The sequence below is a fragment of the Hemicordylus capensis genome, chromosome 2 (genome assembly GCF_027244095.1).
Source record: "Hemicordylus capensis ecotype Gifberg chromosome 2, rHemCap1.1.pri, whole genome shotgun sequence".
NCBI lineage: Eukaryota > Metazoa > Chordata > Lepidosauria > Squamata > Cordylidae > Hemicordylus > Hemicordylus capensis.
In genome coordinates, this window is record NC_069658.1 from 24,898,869 (window position 1) to 24,916,301 (window position 17,433).

Genomic DNA, 17,433 nt, shown 5'->3' on the forward strand with positions numbered 1-17,433 from the left:
ACGAGTGAAGCAGGTCCTTACCTGCTCCTCCGCTGCCCTGCTGCTTTTCCTGCTGCACCACTGAGAAGTTTATGTATGGCTGCTGTGCTGACTCAGCAGCCTGTGCGCGGACTTCTGAGTGGCACAGCACCACAGCAGGGAAAGTGGCAGGACGGCGGAGGAGCAGGTAAGGACCTGCTTCACTCATCCTTAAAGGTCCCACCCCCCGCCCCGCCGAAATGCTTCATGCACACCCCTACTGGTCTCTCCAGTAAAGGTAGCAGGGCTGGGAGATATTTCTTGGGTGGTGAATACTATACCCCCAGACCACTTTCTGTGCTTGTAGAATTCCAGAATATATCCCTGGATTCAGGTATTGGTCAAACTGAATGGTGCATTTTAACAAGAAATGCCAGGGGTGGGACCTAGGACATCCTACATGTAAAGCCTGCCACTGAATAATAATAATAATAATTATTATTATTATTATTATTAATTCGATTTCTATACCCATTTCTAGGCAGGACAATACTGGTTGCAGAAGAGTCATCTGCCAACTTCATCAGCCTGGAACTGGTGGCAGAATGCAGGCCACCATACTGAAAAAAGAAATGGAGGGGGGAAATGAAGATAAGCCTTTGGTTATGGGTAGCTCCTCAGCTGGCTGCAATATCAGAGCTCAGAAGAAAAGATTATACTGGGGGTAGGGTAGCTAGACATTGAGGCGATTCTCGTGATCGGGCTAAATCGGGCTAAGGGAGCCTAGCCCGATTTCGCCCGCATGTGAGAACCACCAGGCTCGCAGCCGAGCCCAGTCTCACCAAAGCGGGCAACCTGCTTAAGTTACCCTCCCCTAAGCCCAGGTTAGCGGAGCAAGTGCTCCACTAACCCAGGCTTTCGGATCGTGTGTTGCTACGGCGTGACTCTGCGCCGCGACAACTCACGAGTTGACCCCCGACCGGGAGGCTAAAAAGCAGCCTGATTTCAAAAGAAAGAAAACATCAAGCAAGTTGAACAGAATAACTTTTTGTGGTCAGGTGGCAAATGTAATTTAGATGTGGCCCACCAGAGATGGCTTTCTGCTTCTGACCTTTATCAGCTAGGTATTCTTCCACTCTGTAATCTAAAGTGATCATATTATGCTGAAAGGGTGGAAGGGTGATAGGATAGGGACAAGAGTTATAGGATAGGCAGGTCCATTAGCAAGCAGAAAACTGCTTTCTGTCCCCTCCTAAAATATGTATTTCCCTTCCCATGCCTCTCTAATATATATGACAAAGGAACAAGTCAACATTTTATTTTAAGAGTTAACCAACTTGCTTTTTTACACATCTTGCAATTTCAAAAGTATCAACTTACTTAATTCTTTTCAAAGCCATTGTCCAGATCATGATCAAACAAATGACAAATAATAAAAAAGCCACAAAGATCCAAACAAGCATATCCTTCACTCTGACTTCTAGGAGAGAATATGAGAAAAGTTTAAATTCCATGCAGTTGCATTTCATTTATTACACTTTTTAGCCCCGAACAGTGATCATGGTGTGATATTCCCACCCCCACCCCTCATTTTATTCTGACAGCAACTCTGCAAGATACTGGACCGGGTCTCACGATCAGTGAGACCCGGTTTGGGGCAGTGCGTGGGAAAAGCGGGCTATGCCGATGGCTGGCCCCGTGACAGAGCCAGCGGGGGTTGGGGGGAGCGGGGGCCGCGCGGCCCCAGTATGCCCTGCGTGAGTGCGCAGGGCATATTGGGGAGACCCCCCCGGAGCCTAGAGGCGGCTTTTCGCCTCCCGGCTGGGGGTCTACTAGCAAGTAGCCGCGGCGCGAAGGCGCACCGTGGCTACTCACGATCCTAAAAAGCAGGTTTGCAGGAGCGCTCGCTCCGCAAACCTGCTTTTTATCAGGGTTTCTCGAGTGGGTTATCCGCTCAAGAACCACGGGCTCGGCTGCGAGCCCGGTGGTTCTTACGGTCAACAAAAATCGGGCTAGCCTCTGCTAGCCCGATTTTTGTTGATTGTGAGAATCGCCCCATTAAGTGGAGAGGTCATGACTACTTCCAGATCATCCAGTAAGTTAGTGGCTGAATGGGGATTTCAACCAGGGTCTGTACCACAATGGCACTCAGGCACAGCTGATTTCCTTTTCATCAAGCTAAACATGCCCAGCTCCCTCAGAGCAGATTCTCACAAAGTATTTGGTACACTGTAACAGCTCTGTCACTCATCAGAACATGCACCCAGTTCTGGTGTGTGAGTTTATCATACAGTGAGGCTATTCCCATGATCAACGGAAAGTAGACTAAGCCCGCTTTCCGTGGATCATGGGAACCACTGGGCCCATGGGCGAGCCCGGTGCTTCCAAGGCAGCTAGCCCGCCTGAAACACCCTCCCCTTAAATGAACGAGTGCTCCGTTAACCTCATTTCATTGCTCGTGTGTCACCATGGTGTGCGGCAACACATGAGCAGACCCCCGGCTGGGAGGCTGCAAGCAACCTCTCGGGCTCAGGGGTCTCTCCAGGATGCCCTGCGCACTCACGTGGAGCATCCTGGAACTTCTGGGGGCCACATGGCCCCCAATCCCAGCAGCCCCCCCCCCCCCCCCGCCGGCTCCACTGCCGATCATCGGCAGGGAGAGCAGGACCCACAGACTTCACTGAGGTGCTTCACAGAAATGGTGTGAAGCGCCTCAGTGTTTCTTCCTTTAAAATGAGGCAAACAAGAAAAGTCGGAATCCCTGATTTCCACATTTTTTAAGAGGAACAAGTGATGAATGATGTGTGTATGCAATAACATGCAAATATGTTAAATAATAAATAAATATTCCCAGCTGGCACAGAGCATGAGATTTTGTATTCAGTTCTTATTTGGTACAAAACACTGGGTTGGAAAACCCTGTTTTCCCACCTTCGTGGCTTTCCACTGTTTCAACTCTGATTTTCCTTTCTCTTAGCAAATGAACCTCACCTAGAAAAATAATCCACGGTTGACACTGGGATAGACAGCCTGCAAATTGCTTGTGTGAATAAGCCCTTTGGACTAACTTAGTGGTTCCCTATAATTGACATTAGATAATGAAAGGCTGATCAGCTCCCACTCACCTTTTCGGAGCTGAATATAACTCTCAGAGCTCCACTCACTCCATTCTCCATGGTCTGGTTTGCAGCGAACTTGAGCAATGTATTTTTCTCCTGGGTTTAAACTAAATATCTTATGTGATGTTCTCTGCCCAACATATATATCCTGGAAAGATATTTTTAAAAAACAAGGATGCTATAAAATGTAAAATTTTATATTTATAATAGTTATATTATTATAACATTGAATATCTATGTATTTGACTATAAATAAGACAACGTTGTTTGACAAAACTATGAATGGAGTGGAGCAAGTGGACAGATCGTTCTCTGGCGCTTTCCAAATTAAACCCTGCAATGCGGTCATGGCGTATCTCTGAACTGTGCTTCCACACTTCCTGTGTTCTGACACTGCAATCTGACAGTAGGGTGCTGTTCACATTTCTGATGTACTGTTCTGGATTTAATCGCTGCAATTTATTGATAAAACATTGTATGTCCGGCGTAAAAAGGTTGCTGCTTTGGGGGGGGGGGGGGGCGGTTTGTTAGTTTTTGTGAGACTGCTCCCCCTACTGGACACTTTGCTATTTACGTTTTGAATGCGATTTGCCTGAATGGAAGCATTTTGTCGCTGTTGAGTAGCTAACTGGAAAGCACACCCCCCCCAAACACTAGAATTCAATGAAATGGATGGGCAGTAGATTCGGGACAGACAAAATAAAGTACTTCTTCACGCAGTGCAGAATTATCTTTAGAATTTCGCTGGTATAAAATGTGATGACCACTAGTTTAGATTGCTCTAAAGGGGATTAGGAGGGAATTCCAAAGGATGGGGACAACTACAGAGAATGCCCTCCCGCACATGGCCACCAATGAAACATCACCTAAAACATCAACAATCAGTCATCACATCACATCACATCAAGGTGGCAGGCACATGCAGGAAGGTATTCCTAAATGATCTAGGTAGATCCAGGTAGAGAAAGTTGATCATTTAGGTACCCTGGCCTGAAACCATTTACGGTTTGAAAAGTAACCACTAGCACTATGAATCATCCCCAGAGACAAACTGGTAACAATGCAGTTGAAAAAGAACTGGTGCAATGTGTTCTATGGCTGTCAGACCAGTCAGAGCCCAGTAGCTGCATTTTGAGCCAGCTGAAGTTTATAGGAACATAAGAATAGCCCTGCTGGATCAAGCCCAAGGTCTACTCCACTTTCTAATGATCCCTAGCATGGAATCTACATTTTTCCACAGCTGCCATACACTGAGACGACACTTTCAATGAGCTGTCCACCATGACCAAGATCTCTCTCCTGGTCAGTCATTGACAGCTCAGACCCCATCAATGTATATGTGAAGCTGGGGTTTTGTTTTGCCCCAATATGCATCACTTTACACTTGCTTACATTAAATCTCATTTTCCATGTTGTTGCCCACTCACCCAGTTTGGAGAGATCCTTTTGGAGCTTCTCACAATCTGTTTTGGATTTCACTATCCTAAATAGTTTAGTGTCATCTGCAAATCCAGCCACTTTGCTGCATACCCCAACTTCTAAATCATTTATGAACAAGTTGAAGAGCACTGGTCCCCTGCAAAGGCCATGCTGGTTCTCCTTTAGCAAGGCCTGTTCTTCTATATGTTTAACAATTTTGTCCTTAAGTATGCTTTCCATCAATTTACCTGGCACAGAAGTTAAGCTAACCAGCCTGTAATTTCAAAGATCTCTCCCCGGCCCCGCTGCCCGGATCCCTTTTCGAAAATGGGAATTACATTATCTGCTTTCCAGTCTTCTGGTACAGAACCTGATTGTAGGGACAGGTTACATATTTTTGCTAGGAGATCAGCAATTTCACACTTGAGTTCCTTCAGAACTCTTGTGTGAATGCTATCTGGCCTTGGTGATTTGTTAATTTTTAGTTTCTGCTAAAATTAACTCAGGACTGCTCAAGTCTGGCCCTCCTGCAGATGTTGGCCTACAACTCCCATAATCCCTGGCTACTGGCCACTGTGGCTGGGGATTATGGGAGTTGTAGTCCAAAAACAGCTGAGGGTGCCAAAGTTGAGCAGACCTGGTTTAGAACATCCTCTCTAATCACTTCAAATTGGCCCAGTTATTCAGCCTCCAAGCCCGAAAGGCTCAATTTCAAAGAGGGTATATGGTCAGTATCCTCTGCCATGAAGACAGACAAAAAAACTCATTCAGCTTCTCTGCAATCTCTTAGGGATATGCATGGAACCGGTTTTGTGCACTCCTGGGAGGGCGGCAGGGTTAATTTAAGGGGCCGGGAGGGTGCCTCCTACCTGTCCATCCCTGTCCCACCTCTTTCTCCCCTCCCCCCCCACTGGCGCTCTCCCTAAAAACATGGGCACAGGGCTGCAGGGTTCCTCTTTGCAGCCTCATTCAGCGTCACCTTGCAAATGGCTGCACAAAAACTGCTCAAAAACCATTCTAAAATAGGCCTGCTCATGCTTTTGGGGAGAGCGCCAGTGGGGGGAATGTGGTAGTGCAGGGGCTGACACGTAGGCAGTGCCTTCCCTTTCATTTAAAGCAAACCCCCCACCCTCCAAACCAGTTCGAACGCCAGTCGACGGAACTGGTTCTGCACTCCAGAAAAGGAGTGCCAAACTGGTTCTGTGTACATCCCTACATTCTCCTTATCCTCCTTAATAATCCCTTGCACGCCCTCATCAGCTAAGGGTCCTACCACCTCCCTGGCAAGTTTACTGCTTCTGATATATTTTAAAACATTTTTGTTATTCCCCTTTACACTTCTAGCTATATGTTCCTCAAACATATAGAACATTTTGCATCTCTTTTTGCATCCCTTATTGTCTCCTTGCATTTCTTTTGCCAGAGTTTATGTTCCTTTCTGTTCTCTTCATTTAGTCAGGGCTTCCATTTTCTGAAGGAAGTCTTCTTCCCTTTTAAAGCTTCCCTGACTCTGCTTGTTATCCTCACTTGCATCCTCCTGAACTTGGTGGTACCTTTCCTCCTTCTTGGTATACATTCCAACTGAGCTTCTATTATTGTGGATTTGAATAATTTACATGCTTTCTGGAGTGATTTGATCCTCCTGACTTTCCCTTTCAGCTTCCTTTTTACCAGTCCCGTCATTTTTGAGAAGTTTCCTCTTCTGAAGTCCAATACATCTGTGTTAGACTTCCTTGACAGTGCTCCACTTGCACGTAAGCTGAACTGGATCACACTATGGTCATTATTCCCCAATGGTTCTACAATGCTGGCATCTCATACCAGGTCCTGGGCACCACTCAGGACTAAGTCCAAGGTCGCCTTCTCTCTGGTTGGTTCCGCAACCAAATGTTCTAAGGCACAGTCATTTAGCATGTCTAGGAATTTGGCCTATCTGTCAACAGCCGCATGCAGATTTGCCCTGTCTATGTGAGGGTAATTGAAGTCACCCATTATTACAGCTCTGTCTCTCTTTTGATGCCTCTGATTTGCTTCTGCAACTCCAGAGCGCTTTCCAGATTACGCGCTTTGCATGGGTAAAAGCGTTGCAAGGTGCGATGGTATGAGGCTGCAGCTTGAAACCATGAGTACAGTGTTTCTCAATGCATTGTGACAGAGTTGTGGCTGTTCATACTGCCCTCCACTGCAAAGGGTTTTCCAGGCAGTGGGTGTCCATATTCTACCTGAAACGCATTCTCTCCCCTCACCCACTCCATTTTGGGCCAATGGGGTCACAGAGGGGACAGGGGATGATGTGACGACCTTCAAAAAAGTGCCTTCAGGAAAGCGCTGTCTCAAAGCAAAAATTTAATTGCAGTGTTCCACCCTTGCGCAAGTGCTCCAGAAAAACAAACAAACATAAAATGGTGGAGAGGGCCCCTAGATAAACATAAGGGGAGTTGGGGATTGGGCGGATTTGGAACAAGAGGGTGGTGGCGGGGGAGTTGAAGAAACTGCCCCCCTTGCTTTGCCCCCCCCCCGTGGTGATCAGAGCCTCTTGGATTGGCTGTTAAGGCTCCTCCTCCTTGCAAAGGCGCCCCCTTGCAAAGAGCTGCCACCACCATCTTCCCTTGCAGCGAGCTCAGAAGAGCTGCCATCTGACTCTCTCCCTGAACCCTGGGGAGGCAGGAGGGTGGAGCTCTCCAGAGGGCAGCGAGGAGGGATGGCCGCCCGCCCGCCTGCTGCTCCTCCCCTTTGCACAATGAAAAATAAGAAAAAATAAGAAAGATAAAATAAAAATGTTAAAATAAAATCAAAGCACGAAGGGGCAATATCGACAGATCCGCCCCCCGCCCCCTGAATGAACCATGCTACTTACCGCACCATGCTACTTACACCGCAGAAACATCGTTGCAACCCTCCTACAATGGAAAAATACTGCTACTTTCCTGCAATGCAAATGCAACGTTGTACTGCTGCAGCGCAGCAATAAGACCCGAAATAGGGCATCAGAAATATAGACGGCACCTGACTGACAGTGATGTCGGAACATAGGCAGTACTGAAGCACACTTAGCAGACATGTTGCAAAACTGTTGCAGCGTGTAATCTGGAAATCACCCAGGTCACTCTAAGCTGTTTGATTGGGAGGACAATTATTATTATTATTATTATTATTATTATTATTATTACATTTATATCCCGCTCTTCCTCCAAGGAGCCCAGAGCGGTGTACTATATACTTAAGTTTCTCTTTCACAACAACCCTGTGAAGTAGGTTAGGCTGAGAGAGAAGTGACTGGCCCAGAGTCACCCAGCAAGTCTCATGGCTGAATGGGGATTTGAACTCGGGTCTCCCCGGTCCTAGTCCAGCACTCTAACCACTATACCACGCTGGCAATCATCCCTAGTAGGTTTTCTAGCTTGTTGGATTCTATCCCTTTTTTAATATGCAGTTCCACTTCACCCCGTGTCCCACTGGTTCTCATTGTTTCACCCAGTTTCCTTTATGGCTTCTATATCTATGTTTTCATTAGCAACCAAGCATTCCAGCTCACTCATCTTGGTTTGGAGGCTTCTGGCAATTGTATATACAGTGGTCCCTCTACTTACGAAATTAATCCGTTCCGAATGCACATTTGTAAGTCGAAAAATTCGTAAGTCGAAAAGCGGTTTCCCATAGGAATGCATTGGGAACGGATTAATGCGTTCTGGAGCCTAGAAAAAAGACCCAGACCCCCAGTAAGGCTTGCAAACTGCACAGGAACATTTCTTTTCAAGAATAAACAGGCAGTAGACAGGCAGGCAAGTCAAGGAAACCGCATGTAAAATTCGTAAGTCGAGGAAACCCCATCTAAAAATTTGTAAGTCGAGGAAACCCCATCTAAAACCGGATCTAAAACTGCCGTTTGTAACTCGAAAAATACTTATGTCGAGTAGTTTGTAAGTCGAGGGACCACTGTAAAGACTTATATGCCAAGTCTCTTACCTGGCATTAGTGTGTGCTATCTCCCTTACTGTCATTTGACCTTTTTGACCAGCTGTCATGTGTTTCTTTCTGCTCCATTCCTGGTTCTAACCTGTCTAGTTCTGGTTTATCTGAAACGTTTGCACCCCTTAGAAAGTTTCCAAAGGGTCTTCCGGGCAGCCCCACATAGAGTACACTACAGTAATCCAATCAAGAGGTAACAAGGGCAAGGGTAAATTACCTAGCTGGTGCACCAGCCAAAGCTGTGCAAAAGCCACCCTGGCAGAGCTCCATGTGGCTCTCTGGGTCTAGGAGAACTCACAAACTGCAATCCTGATCCCTCACAGGGTGCACAGCCCCATCAAGAACAGATTGATATATCATCCCTGAATCAGCAGTTCCCCTGACCAGCATGGTATCCCCACTAAGAAGAAAGAGATTGTGTTATATTCTTAGCACTATCTGCTGACAAATGTGTGGCAATCCATGAAACAACAGTGAAAGAGCTGTCTTTTTTCATACGACTTACAATTTTACTTGAATAAAGACAACTCTTTCATTATTGTTTCACAGGTTGCTCCAGAATGCCAGCAGATGGTGCTAAGAACATAATGCAATCTCTTTCCTCCTTGTGTGGATTCTCCATGTCTTTCTCTTCCCCCAAACTGCTCCAGAAATTGGACTGAAAAGGACATTAGTCAATTAAGGATCAATCAATCTGAAAGTTGTGTAAAAATACCTGCCCTCAGAGAAGCCTCAAAGAAGTCTCTCACTCTGCATTTCTCTGTAAGTCATTGTTCTGGGAAAGCATTTCTGTTATGGCTCTGCGTGGGGAATGATAGAATGATCCTGTCCCACCCAGATATTACTCCAGGCTTTACTGCAAGTTTACAGTGAGCCTTTACTGCAAACTCGAAGTTGTCCCAAAAAACTGATGCAAGAATTGGATTTTTTAAAAACCCAGATATAAATCGGGTTACACTCTGACGTGCAGTGAAAAACCTGAATTGTGTGTGAAGTGCTTCCCTGTTAGCTTGCAGAGACTTTGGGGTAAATCTGCCCAATATGTGAACACACACCCTCTATTTTGGAGAAGATGCAAGCTAAAGGGCTTTAAAAGCCCCGTGTGAAAAACTTCCTGGTGCAGAGATGCCGCACAATCACCTGCTCCTAGCAGAGGCTGATTTGAAGGAGATGAGGCTAGAGCTGTGAATCATGCAGAGATGCAACAGACACCATCTTTGGGTCACAGGAACATATACTTTCTAAATTACTTAATTTCTTGCAAGACACCAGTCGTACTCTCAAGACACAGAGTTTGGGAATGTCAGATATCACGTCTACTTTGCTTCATTTTTAAACTGGATAATATCTACAGTTTAAGACTTAAAGCAGACTATCCAAATGACATTCTCCATGTGGCCATATCTCTTTAAAAGTACAGAAACAAACATCCATGCTTTCCTTCTTGATTGACTGATGTCTATTCTCTTGCCATATGTTGCAAACCACTGTGAGAGATTTTGGAGGTTAAACATGAAGGCTACACGTCACAAAGAAATAGCACCATATTTTGAATGCTGTGTAATCAAGAATTCTTAAAGACATATTAAATGCTAATGGAGCATATCAGATGAGAGACTGAGTTGCCCATGGAAGGTGTCCCTGCATGGATGTCCAGAACTCCACCCTCCCCCTGCTCTTTACTGTGCTGCATCAGATGCTGTTGTCAAGGGTCCTTTGACAGTCAGGCATGGGTTTTTGGCAGGTGCAGGGGCTACAATGGAAAGAGGGGAGATGAACATTTGTGTGCAGTAGCTCTCTTATGCTAGTGTTGCTCTGGATGCTGCCCACTGTTGACATCTTGCACCAAATTCCATGAAAGAAGGGCCCAATGAATCTCTTGTTGCAGAGAGCTGCAGAGCCTGGGCAGCATGATGGAGAAAGCCCTGTCCTGAGTACGGCAACTGTACTTCCATTGACAGCTGCATATGGAGCACAACCTCCCTAAAGATCTCACTGACCAGGCAGGATCATGTGGGAGGAGGCCCTCCTTTCAATCCCCATGTCCTCAACCATTTGGGATGATGACGAGCACTCTGAATTTCTTACAAACGGAATTGAATGATGTCTGGTAAATGCCTTTTTAAAAAATAAAGGCATATTTTGCAATATGATCTCTGTCTGAAACACAGAACGTTTGTCTACCAAGTGCTAAAGTTTTTCTTACGTCCCACTCCTGTCCTTCTCCTGGTTTTATGCGCAGCTCATATTCAAGTGTTATCCAGCCAGATCCAACATCGGTCTGCGAAGGTGGAAGCCATTCCAGCAACAGATATTCTTTTTCATAATCTTTTTTCTCATGGTGCAGAGTCAAGTTTTCTGGAGCATTTGGCTGAACTGAAAGATGAAGGACCAGAGATTCATGCTCTTCAAATTTCACGGGTGAAAACAGAGACACTTGTGGAAAACCTGTGTTCTCAAACCCAAGATCAATCTGCCACAACTTTACTATATTTATCTGAATCCAAGATTGGTTCCCCCTGATTTATTTGATGTCAGAAAATAGGGAGTCTGGGTGCTGAGCATGCCACGAAACAATGAAGGAGAGCTCCTTCCAGCTCCTTCCACCATTCATTTGGGAGGAAGGAGGGGATCTGGCTCTCCCTCGTTGATTCTTGGCATGTTTGCAGCATCCATCCGCTACTTTAAGGTAAACGGGGGACTTCCTCCCCCCAGCATACAACCTCGCCACTGCCTGCCAATTCCACCGCTGCACATGTTTTAAATTATTATTATTATTATTATTTATTTGATTTCTATACCACCCTTCCCAAAATGGCTCAGGGCCAATTTAAAAGACCGGGGGACTTTCCCTTCATCCCGTCCTGCTGGCACTGCCCCCCTGCCCCATCCATCCCGCCACTGCGGTGGTGTTTAAAGTAAAATGGGGGGGGACTTCTTTCCTTCTCGCCACCCCTACTACCCTCCTTGCTGCGGCGGTGGGGGCGGCAAAAGACTTGGCTGCCTACAGGTGGCAAAAGGCTTAATCTGCCCCTGTGTGAAGGCTAAAATGATTCTTAGGCTAATTGGGCAAAGAGGCACCTTTTTAACATGGTGATGCTCTTTATTTAGCAGGGGGAGAGTAACTGGCCCTACCCACCCCCAGCACAATACCTCCAGTGACTGTTGCTGGTGTCTGTCATGTTCCTTTTTAGATTGTGAGCCCTTTGGGGACAGGGATCCATCTTATTTATTTGTTATTTCTCTAGGTAAACTGCTTTGGCGCTTTAGTGGAAAAGTGGTATATAAATATTTGTTGTTGTTGTATATTGGATGTTGAATGCCAGGCCAATTTGGGCTTGGCGCACAACTTTATAATCCAAGGGAGAACGGGCCATGTTGCAGCACCTGCTGATTATCTTACACAGTTAGTTGTTCGTAGTCATAGGAGGTAGTTTACAATGGTTCACTGTAACGTGCTTCCCGCAGTAGTGATGGAAGGAAGATTTAGGAAAATCCCTTTATCAGAATGTATGTGTCCTTGTAGCTCGGGTGCTGTAGGGATACTGGAGCATGTTCTTCTTTACTGTAGTTTTTATAATGATATTTGTAACATTCTTATTACTCCTTTTAAAATTAACTTACCAGGACAATCTGATAAATTTTATGTCTCATTTCTGCTCTTTCATCTGAACTTTGCTATTATTTACAACATGGCTAAGTTTTTGTGCAGCAGCTTGCAAAATCCAACAAGAGTTAGTTGTTAATGTCAATGAACTTTAAATTGTTTATTGTTAGATAGTTTAACATTTAATGTTAATTTTTAGTGCTTATGTTATTCGACTTAGATCCAAATGTATGAATTCATATCATTCTCTCTATTATCTGTACTGTAAACTATACTGTAGGTTGTATTGATTTCTTATTAGCTGGCTAATGACCAAAAGAACCTATCTAATCATAAATTAATTATGAAATGGAGGGTCATCTTAAATTCAGAGTGATCTTCTTTGAGGTACACATTACTGACAGTCTTCCTTGCCGGCTATTAGGTTGTAGTAGGGTCAAGATAGACATCAAAAAGAGGCTTTCAGTTCAATAGATTATAGAAGGGCACTTTCTGCTTTGGAAAGATGTTCACTAATGCTTGAAACTCACAACACAACAATATTATCTCTATTTTGTCGTTTTATGGGTCATATTTTATTTTATACAATTATTAATAAAGATTATTTTTTAAAAAAATAATTCAAAATTAAATTATTTTAATTTTAAACTCAGAGCTGTAAATGTGCTCCTTTGAGGCCAATGGTATGATGCAGTATAAGGTGGCTTCATATGCTTCAAACTCTTTTTCATTTATGTATGGTTATTACGTAGCAGCACACCAAATGCTAGTATATACTACAACCACCTCCTCTTTTATTGTAAAAACAGCCACTAGCTTGGACTCCTTGTGTATTGGAACAGTGGCAGGGGGACTGTAATCCTGTCTCCCTCATGGTCCCAATCAATATCAGAGCCTTCCTTAGCTACTTACCAGGAGCAAAAGGTCCCATTGGCATCAGGGATAATGGTACGTAAGATGCACATAGAACTCTGGGTCATATTAGGAATAATATGAGCCCCTGGTGGCGCAGTGGTAAAACTGCCGCCCTGTAACCAGAAGGTTACAAGTTCGATCCTGACCAGGGGCTCAAGGTTGACTCAGCCTTCCATCCTTCCGAGGTCGGTAAAATGAGTACCCAGAATGTTGGGGGGGCAATATGCTAAAATCATTGTAAACCGCTTAGAGAGCTTCCAGCTATAGAGCGGTATATAAATGTAAGTGCTATTGCTATTGCTAATATTAGGAATATTACATTATTCAGCGTGTGCTTGATTGTTGAACAGCATTTGCACTGCATACCTATATAAGTCACATCCACATACTTTGGTTCAGAAACATTAGTTCCCATCTCATTCGTTGCCTTTATGGTAAAATTATATATTGCCCAAATCGAAGTATGCTTTTTATCAAAATAACAGGAGTTGGGTCCTGATGTTTTGTAGTCTGGGCATTCATAGTATTGCTCCTGTCTGAAAAAAACAATTAAAAGCAATAACTGAGAAGGAAATGAAGAGGAAATAGTTTGTATACTATTAGAACATAAGAACATAAGGCCCATCTAGTCCAGCATCCTGTTTCACACAGTGGCCCACCAGATGCTGCTGGAAGCCACAGGCAGGAGTTGAGGGCATGCCCTCTCTCCTGCCATTACTCCCCTGCAACTGGTACTCAGAGGCATCCTGCGCTGGAGGTGGCCTTTAGCCCTCCCACTAGTAGCCGATAATAGACCTCTCCTCCATGAAGTTATCCAAACCCTTCTTAAAGCCATCCAGGTTGTTGGCTGTCACCACATCTCATGGCAGAGAATTCCACAAGCTGATTACGTGTTGTGTGAAAAAGTACTTCCATTTGTTGGTCCTAGATTTCCTGGCAATCAATTTCATGGAATGACCCTTGTTCTAGTGTTATGGGAGAGGGAGAAGAATTTCCCTCTATGCACTTTCTCCACACCATGCATGATTTTATAGACCTCTATCATGTCTCCCCCACAGTCGTCTTTTTTCTAAACTAAAAAGCCCCAGGTGTTGTAGTCTTGCCTCATAAGAAAGGTGCTCTAGGCCCCTGATCATCTTGGTTGCCCTCTTCTGTACCTTCTCCAGTTCAACAATGTCCTTTTTAAGATGTGGTGACCAGAATTGTACGCAGTACTCCAGGTCCAGCCATACCATAATTTTGTATAAGGGCATTATAATATTAGCCGTTTTATTTTCAATCCCTTTCCTAATGATCCCTAGCATGGAATTGGCCTTTCTCACAGCTGTCATTCTCACAGCTGCCACACATTGAGTTGACACTTTCAACGAGCTGTCCACCACGACCCCAAGATCCCTCTCCTGGTCAGTCACCGACAGTTCAGGTCTCATCAGCATATGAAGCTGGGTTTTTTTGTCCCAATGCGCATCACTTTACACTTGCTAACACTGAACCGCATTTGCCACTGTCACCCATTCACCCAGTTCGGAGAGATCGTTTTGGAGCTCCTCACAATCCGTTTTGGATTTCACTATGCAAAAAAGTTTGGTATCATCTGCAAATTTGGCCACCTCGCTGCTTACCCCTGCTTCTAGATCACTTATGAATAAATTAAAAAGCACCGATCCCTGTACAGATCCCTGGGGGACCCCACTTCTTACTTCCCTCCATCGTGAAAACTCTCAATGTATTCCTACCCTCTGTTTCCTATCTTTCAACCAGTTAGCAATCCACACATGTACTTGTCCCCTTATGCCACGACTGCTAAGTTTCCTCAGGAGTCTTTGATGAGGAACTTTGTCAAAAGCTTTTTAGAAGTCCAGGTATACTATGTCAACTGGATCACCTTCATCCACACACTTGTTGACACTCTCAAAGAACTCCAAAAGGTTGGTGAGGCAAGATTTACCTTTCCAGAAGCCATGCTGGTTCACTCCCAGCAGGGCCTGTTCTTCTATGTACTTTACAATTTTATCCTTGAGGATGCTTTCCATCAATTTGCCTGGAATGGACGTTAAGCTAACCAGCCTGTAATTTCCCGGATCACCCTTGGATCCCTTTTTGAAAATTGGTGTTACATTTGCTCCTCTCCAGTCCTCCGGTACAGAGCCCGATATCAGCGATAAGTTATATATTTTAGCAAGGAGGTTGGCAATTTCACATTTGAGTTCTTTGAGGACTCTTGGATGGATGCCATCCGTCCCTGGCGATTTGTTAGTTTTCAGTTTTTCCAGACAGTTTAGAGTATCATCTCTTGTCAGTTCTATCTGACTCAGTTCTTTAGCCTCCATCCCCAAAAAGCCTGGTTCAGGAACAGGTATATGCTCAGTATGCCTGCTGTGAAGACGGATGCAAAGAAGTCATTGAGCTTTTCTGCAACCTCCATATCCTCCTCAATAATCCCTTTCACTTCCTCATTGTCTAATGGTCCAATCGCCTATTTGGCAGGTTTCCTGCTTCTGATGTATTTAAAGAAGTTTTTGTTATTCCCCTTGATGCTTTTAGCTAAATGTTACTACTTCACTCAGAAAAATGAGCAAGCTACTCTCTGGAGGAGACTTGGAGCAGCTACATTCAGAGATGCAGAATGGAACAATAGTTAAGTCATGGTGTCATTTATAACTCCTTACCCTTCCTTGTTATAGAACAGAGAATAATTGGTAGGGAGGCCTCCGTCGGAACTGGGCTTCCACCAGCAACTAAAGGTTTCTTTTTCAGGAGAACGGCATCTGATTAACTCTGGCTTTCCTGGAGGTTGGCCTAGAGAGAAAGAGACAGAGAGAAATAATACTGTGGTTCAGTCATTAGAATGTCTGATGAGAACTAGGGGGTTCTGGGTTCAAATCCCTGCTCAGTCATGAAGCTTGCTGGATAGCTAGTCACTACCTCTCAGTTTAACCCACTGCACAAGGTTGCTGTGGTGATAAAAAAGCAGTGGGGAGGGGGGCAGGGGACAGTGTTCTCTCTAACAGGGATTCCCAGTTGTTGTTGACTACAACTCCCAGAATCCCCAAGCAAAAGCCATTGCAGCTGGGGATTTTGGGAACTGTAGTCAACAACATCTGGGAATCCCTGTTAGAGGGAACACTGCCGGGGTGGGGTGGGGGGGTACCTTGTATGCCATCCTGAGCTCCTTGGAGGAAAGGTGGATTAAAAATATATACCAAATTAATAAATCTGGATTGACCCATATGTTGGTTTGGAAGATGGATGACCTCATGACTGACAGCCTGATTATACACCCAGAAGTATTCTTTAGCCCGCTGGTGGGCCCCAATTCACATAATCAGAATGATTAAAGTAATCTGGAGGTAACAATGCCACATTCATAGGATTATGTTAATCTTGGTTAAATGGGGTTGACCAACATTGGTGTGATCTGTGAACCCGCATGTGGTGTCAATCTTGGCTAATTTCTGTAGAGTTACCCGGGATCTAGGATCAACTCTCAGTTAAGCATCCACCTGGGTGCCCTAACCAGAACCTTCTGATTGTGAGAACCCGCACCTCTCACCTGTTCTGGTTACCTGCATGTGCTATGCCCACCTGAGTGTCCACCACTGACACCCACACAGCCAGAATGCTCTCAGCTCCACTCTGCTTGGCAACACAACACATCATCCATACCTGCATGCCCCACCCACATCTGCCGCAACACCTGCTCCAACACCTGCCCCTTCAAACTACAGTACGACATGCCATGCCCAGCAATGCAGGGAAAGCAACTCTACAATCAGATGCTGCCAGGGAGACCTGGTCCCCGGCGGGACCACTGCCATGGAATGCTGCTTGCCCACTTGGAGATGTGGGCAAGCAGGGAGATGTGGGGTGTGTGTATGTGTGTGTGTGCGTGCTTGTGAGACATGAACAAGGAGGGATGGGGGAAAGATGTGCTGCACAGGTGGCCCCTGGATAAGCCTTTGCCAAAAGTATCCTTGATCAGAGGGGAATCTCCCGCTTCTGTCTTTGACCAGGGGAAGTCAGGATCAAAGCCCTCTCCAAAAATTGTGCTCCTTGTTTGGGCGCTGGGGATGGCAACAATTAATCGGAGGACCAATTCATTTGCCAGAGGCAGGAGGAGAGGCCAAGATGGGGGGATGAAAGGGAGGAGGCAGCTGATGCATGGGCATTCCTCCCCCTACTAAGAGAGCGATGGGTCCCAGAGGGGAATGCCATCCTCTCCACTTTCTGCCAGCTGCCTAACTCACAGTGGCTGGTTGTAGGGAACTGTCTCCCCCGGCCCTCATCCCTTGGGATGCATCCCTGCTCATCATGAGTGCAGAGAGTAGAGTGGCTGGAACCGTAGATGGTTCTGTCCAGGATTCCCCAGGGCTTACAGATTTGCCTAGTCCATTCCCGGGGTTCAGGCGGGGCTGTCTGATTGCATAGCCCATCTGTCAGTCTAGC

The 17,433-nt window shown here is 45.4% G+C and overlaps 1 protein-coding gene across 14 annotated transcripts in view; it reads right to left on the reverse strand.

Annotated features, from left to right (window-relative positions):
- PRLR (prolactin receptor) overlaps positions 1-17,433 on the reverse strand; it is a 240,297-nt gene that overhangs the window by 13,414 nt on the left and 209,450 nt on the right. For 13 of the 14 annotated variants that reach the window (XM_053292102.1, XM_053292098.1, XM_053292101.1 and 10 more), the window contains 5 exons: positions 15,657-15,786; positions 13,354-13,523; positions 10,672-10,841; positions 3,084-3,225; positions 1,339-1,438 (listed from right to left, as the gene is read on the reverse strand). In XM_053292102.1, the coding sequence (XP_053148077.1) occupies positions 1,339-1,438; positions 3,084-3,225; positions 10,672-10,841; positions 13,354-13,523; positions 15,657-15,786 (712 nt within the window). The remainder of the gene's footprint in view (positions 1-1,338; positions 1,439-3,083; positions 3,226-10,671; positions 10,842-13,353; positions 13,524-15,656; positions 15,787-17,433) is intronic. The other variant, XM_053292106.1, reaches the window with a different exon arrangement.